This window comes from Octopus bimaculoides, chromosome 25 (assembly GCF_001194135.2).
Source record: "Octopus bimaculoides isolate UCB-OBI-ISO-001 chromosome 25, ASM119413v2, whole genome shotgun sequence".
Classification (NCBI taxonomy): Eukaryota; Metazoa; Mollusca; class Cephalopoda; order Octopoda; family Octopodidae; genus Octopus; species Octopus bimaculoides.
The window spans coordinates 11,470,353-11,476,359 of record NC_069005.1 but is presented as its reverse complement, the minus strand read 5'-3'; the positions used below and the strand labels follow the sequence as shown (position 1 = coordinate 11,476,359).

The 6,007-nt window shown below is 34.1% G+C and overlaps 1 protein-coding gene across 2 annotated transcripts in view; it reads right to left on the bottom strand.

Moving 5' to 3' along the window:
* The window catches only part of LOC128250785 (uncharacterized), a 4,355-nt gene extending 1,337 nt beyond the window's left edge, over positions 1–3,018 (bottom strand). The window contains exon 1 of one of the 2 annotated variants that reach the window (XM_052976714.1): positions 2,735–3,018. In XM_052976714.1, the coding sequence (XP_052832674.1) occupies positions 2,735–2,867 (133 nt within the window). In that variant the 5' untranslated portion in view covers positions 2,868–3,018. Of the gene's footprint in view, positions 1–2,650 lie in introns of both variants that reach the window. The other variant, XM_052976713.1, reaches the window with a different exon arrangement.
* Between the last annotated feature and the right edge of the window lie 2,989 nt (positions 3,019–6,007).

The window sequence follows — 6,007 nt, the reverse complement described above, 5'->3', positions numbered from 1 at the left end:
CTTTACCATTCAAAGTATTTTGCAAACTTCCAAATAAATGGTAATCTGATGGTGCAAGATCATGGCTATATGGTGGATGTTACATCACTTCCCAACCAAACTCCGATAATTTTTCACGAGTTAGCTAAGACGTGTGTGGTCTAGCGTTGTCATGGTGGAACACGATTCCTTTACGATTTGCCAATTCTGGCCGTTTTTCTTTGATTACTTCCTCTCGTTTCATTAGTTGTTGCCAGTAAGCATCTGAATTGATTGTTTGGTTCCTTGGAAGCAGCTCAAAAATACACAACACCTTTGTAATCCCACCAAATGACAGCATGACCTTTTTTTGATGCAATTCAGCTTTCGATGTGGTTTGTGCTGGTTCATTACGCTTGGTCCATGATCGTTTTCGATTGATGTTATTATAGAAAATCCATTGTTCCTCACCAGCGATGATTCGTTTCAAAAAAATCGATTTCATTGCGTTTGAGATACATATCACAAATATTGATTTGTTGTGTTAAGTGAATCTCTTTCAATTTATTTGGAAATCAAATATCGATCTTCTTAACGAGTCCAAGAAATTTTAAGTGATTTTCAATTGATTGTATGTGATACATTTAACCACTCCGCAATCTCTCGCACGATTATATGACAATAAGTTTTAACTATGGCTTTCATTCGGTCGTCATCAACTTCAGTATGTCGAACAGAACGTTATCATCTTTGAGTGAAAAATCTCCAGAGCGGAATTCTGAAAACCATTTCTGATATGTACGTTCTGTTAAGCAATCAGAGACATAAAGTTCTCTTATCTCTTTGTGAGCTTCAGCAGCTTTCTTGCCTTTCCGGAAATGAAAAAAGCAAAATATGGCAAAAATGATCGTTTTTGCACTCCATATTAAAATTGACACAGAACTAACAGCTGTAAACAAAACTACGCGTAATTTACTTCTAAAGGAAGCAAAAAGTAACGGCTACCATATGCCAAAAGGAAAAAAATCATAACATTCAAAAAACTGATTGAAAAATGGTAACTCTATTTGCGAAAAACATAGATAGATAGATAGATAGATAGATAGATAGATAATTGAATCAGGAAGAGTCAACAGGAAGGAATAAGGTTGAACAGTTGGTTTTTAATCACGAGAAATGTTTCTATTCATCCTAGTTCTTCATATATACAAGTATTTGATTATGCAAAAATTTAGCTGTATAATGGGATATAGGTGTATTCCCTCAGGTGGTATTCAGTTGCTGTCTCCGTTAGTAAACAACCTCCGTCTTCGACGCTTGCACATGCATCTGCCATGTTTGAATTTAGTGGACGCTGGCTGTATATATAGTCTTGTTTTCCACTATATATTTGAAGAGATCTCTTGTAAAAAAAAAAAAAGATTTTGATTCGTCCACAGTGTCGAGCACTCTGTGTTGTGCATTTATGTACCAAATAGCTGGAACAATGGATTATGGGACCTAATTAAAATACTTAGCATCAAATTTTCCGTAAAGTCAAGCACTCTATTACTGCTAATTAGCTAACATTTCTTCATGAACGAGAATTTGTACGTATTTGTTTTTTCCTTTATAAGTTTCGATTAAGCGGAATTTTGTCCTTTTTGTTTGTGGTTAAATGACTATTCATATCATATCGCCTGAAGAATTTTGAATTGATTAGACGACAATATATAAGTAGAATATAGGGTTGCACAAGGACCGATAAAAACAAGGCAATGACGTGTCAGAATAGCATGGGCAATTGAGATATAAAGATCTGAACAGCTGGACCAAATGAAGAGAAACAACAAGCGGTAGGAAGGCAGAGGTTTAAGGAAATCAGTAGAAATGCGAAACGCGAGATCTTGTGGGAGATCTTGTGGGGAGAAATCTTTGATGAATGAAAGCAGCCAGGCTGCGAGATTTCCTCCTTCTGATGCACGATGGACTTCAGCATCTGATAATCGTAAACATTGGGACTGAAAAGACAGCACCAATTGTCATCAGAACAGAATCGTCACATATTTTAAGTATATTTAAATCACATTACTGTAATTCATTGGAGAAATGGCTGTAATGTAGGGGATAACCAAGTTACCGTTGTGTTTCTATAAAACAGCGATTAAAAGTCATCAATGCGAGAACATTAGTCATGAATACACATTCGGTGATCTATGACAAAGAATAAAGGCAGTGACAATGCAACACAGTCAGCAGAGGCGAAGACTCAAACTTCTGAATGGTGTTAATAAATGGCATATTAATATGAAAGAAGGCGCAAGTGTTGCAATGCTATATCTCTATAATGAAACAAACCCTTTCTCGTTTATAGCACTATGTAATTCTCTTTGCTCTGCTAAGATAATTATGAACTGGATTCATGAATGAAGATGTTTGAATGCTTGATACATGAGATACGTCAACCACTGATTGCAACAATGCTGTTCAAAATGGTGAGTATTTCTGCAAATCACATCGCCGTGATAAACTTGAGAAAAATAGCTTCAGCCATGACATTCTTCAAGCAAGAGATAAATTGATACATAAATCTGCCACTCGCAGTTAAGGATGATAATATTCTGAGTAAACATGTCTGATTTCTGTAGTTAAAAGAGTAAAATGGTTAATAAAAAAAAAATTCCCACACATTCCAACACATCAAGGAACTAACCAATTGACGTTGAAATAGGACCTGGTGGATGCCTTGGATTGCTTGGATCAGCTGCATTTAAATTAGAAGCTTTGTCTGGTTTACCTTCATCTGGTTTACTGTCATCTGGTTTACCTTTATCTGGTTTAGTGCCTGGCTTTGGTAAATTGTCTTGATTGGCAACATCGTCGATTTTAAACAGCGATAATATCAAAAGAGCTATGAAGTACTTCCACATGTTTTCCTTTCTCTTTCTGTCCACTTAAATGCCAATATAATGCACTGCTGTCAATGTCTTCTTTCTTCAATATATTGTTTTTATCGTTCGCTATAGCTGACGTCAACTGGTTAGTATTTCGGATGAGTGTGTGTGTGTGTGTGCATGTGTGTATGTGTTTGCGTGTGTCGTCTGCTTCTACATACACATACACACTACTCTGGAAGGGTAAGAGAGAGAGAGAGAGAGAGAGAAATTAAGAGAAAGATAGACAGACAGCGATAGAAAGGAAGGGGATGGAGAAAAATCGTGAAAGCATCAACTGACATTCAGCTGTTTTTAAATTCAAAGTGTATGTGTGTGTGTGTGTGTGTGTGGTCTACTTCTGGCTAACCACTCCTCTACCTTTAAATACAATCGTAAGCAGAACTCTACGGGACTCAGTAAACTAATCTGAGACTTCAATGCCTCTAATGCATCTTTTTCTTTAGGATGGAAAATCCTTTCTAGATCTTTTCTTTATGATAAAGAGAAATCATTCAGTCCTTTGTGCACGGAAGAGCAGTATTTTATTCTCTCAGCTTAAATTGGTGGACACATTTACAGAGAGAGTTTACAAATGTATTCATTAGAAAGAAACACTGTTAGTTCTTCCAAAGAATATCCACCCATAATCTAATAATATCATTTTATTTTCTTTATTCTTAATAAATAATATCAAATTTTCCTTTCTTTATTCTTCCACCTTACTTTCCATAACCTTAACTCTCCCTTCTTTACTTTTCTTTTTATCATTTTCATGTATACAATTCACCTGTTCCTATTCACTCTTTCTTCTTCGTTTATTTCCATATCTTTCTATTCGTTTACTCCTTTTCTCATTCAATCTAATTAATTTCCTTAAAACCATTTTAGATTTCTAGAGTTACCTTACTACCTGGCTTTCCATATACGTATATATATATATATATATATATATATGCATATATATATATATATATGCATATTTATATATATGCATATATACCCGTTTTTGCTATCGTGCGTATGTATATTTTCGGTGTGTACAATAATGTATATGTGCTTAGTAAGTATGTGTATGGGTTTATTATAGTGTGTTTGTGTCTGTCGATGTTTTGGGATATATGTTCTCTTCAGTATGTGTGTGAACGTTTGCTTATATCTATAAGTGGGAGATCGTAAACGTCTATTAAATCATATATGTGTATCTGTTTATTTGAAGTAGTGTAGTTATATATGCTTATGAGAGTGAGAGTGAGCTTCCAAATGTATTCTTTGAATAAACACTTGTTTTGTTCTTTCAAATAATTTCTTCGCATAACATAATAATCTCTGAAAATTTCTTTTATTTTTCCTTCCATCTTACTTCCCATAATTTTCCCCCTCTCCCCTTCTTTCCCTTCTTTCCATGCATATTTTATATTTACAATTTGCCCTTCCTCTCCCCCACACTCTCTCTTTTACTTTGTTTTATCATTCCATTCTTTCCCGCTCCCTACCTTTCTACACATCTTCTCCTTCTCTCACAATATTTAGTTTGTTTGGATAACGTCATTTTAAATTCCTAGAGGCCCCTGTTCGTATGTAAATATTTTTTTAATGAACAATAATGTATATGTGCTTAAGTGTGTGTATAAGTATGCAATTATGTATTAAGGTCTATCGATGTTTTGGGATATGAACATACATATGTATGTAAATGACCATTTCCTTATGTGAATAAGGATGTGATCATAAATGCATATTTTAGCATAAGTATATTTATATGTCGTTGCCGCGAGAATATGTTCGAGTATATGTGTAGATATATATGCATATGTGTGTGAATATATTTCTGCCTATGTATTTGAAAATATATATGTATGTGTACTTGAGTGTATGTATATTCATATGATTATGCATATGTTTACATATGATATATATAATATGTAAATATATATATATATGTATGTATATATGTATATATATGTGTATGTTTATGTGTATGGGTATGTATATTAATGCGTGCGCATGCATATGCGTTTATATACGTTTGTGTTTTTATATGTATGTAATGTTTCTGTTTACATGTCACATATTTGAGTGTGTGTACGCATGTGTGTATATGAATATAAATACGTCACGTTTTATAGGACTTTCTATTTCTGTTAACATGTCTGTTTGATAAGTTGGTTATTTATATCCTTCCTGATGAGATCGATGCATTGTTGACCATAATTTATCCTGTCGGACATTTGTGGAGTGCATCCGTCGAAACATATGTAAAAGACTTCAAAATATAAATGGTTAAGCAGCATCCCGAGCGTTCGTCTCATTGATCAATTTTCCTATTTTTAAAAAAATGAATACGACTTACTATCCCGGAATTAAATGCTGGGACACTTAGGCAACATTTAGCTACCTTGTAATTATTTCCCTGTGGTCTATAAAAAAAGTATCAGTTTAGCACCGGGGACGATCTAATCAGCTTACCCCCGCTCCCCGAAATTTCTAGCCTTGTGGCAATATTTGAAACCAATACTAATGCTAACTTGTACATATAAAGTCCTGCACTCTGAGATTAATACAACAGAAGAAAGTTGTGAAGCGGTTGTAATCGTATGGATTTCATATTGTTAAGCAAATCTACGTTCAACTCCCATAACTCTTATATGTTCTTCGTCGAATAATTCATAGCTCGTATCTTCTACATTTTAAGTTGTACTGGCATAATTACTTTAATTTGTAATTAAGTACTATGTGAACCGAAAGCTGAGTTCGTAGGAGATTACTGTAATAGCCACACGATTCTCTGGATTCTTGTTTTATACTACTCTTTTATGTATATATTTACATATAATTAATCAATCGATTAATAAATTAATGGAGGAGACACCCATTTAATGATTCTATCAAGTAGCGAGCATGTTAACTCCATTTAGGAAAATATTTATACTGATAAATAATTATATTATTTACATTTGACAGATATTTGTCCTCATCTTGTTTGTTATTAACACAACGTTTCGGCTGATATACACTCCAGCCTTCATCAGGTGTCTTAGGGAAATTTCGAACCTGGGTTCTCATTCCTAAGGTATTCTTCAACGTTGTTGTTGTTGTTATTATTATTATTATTATGTTGTAAGCCGGCAGAGCCG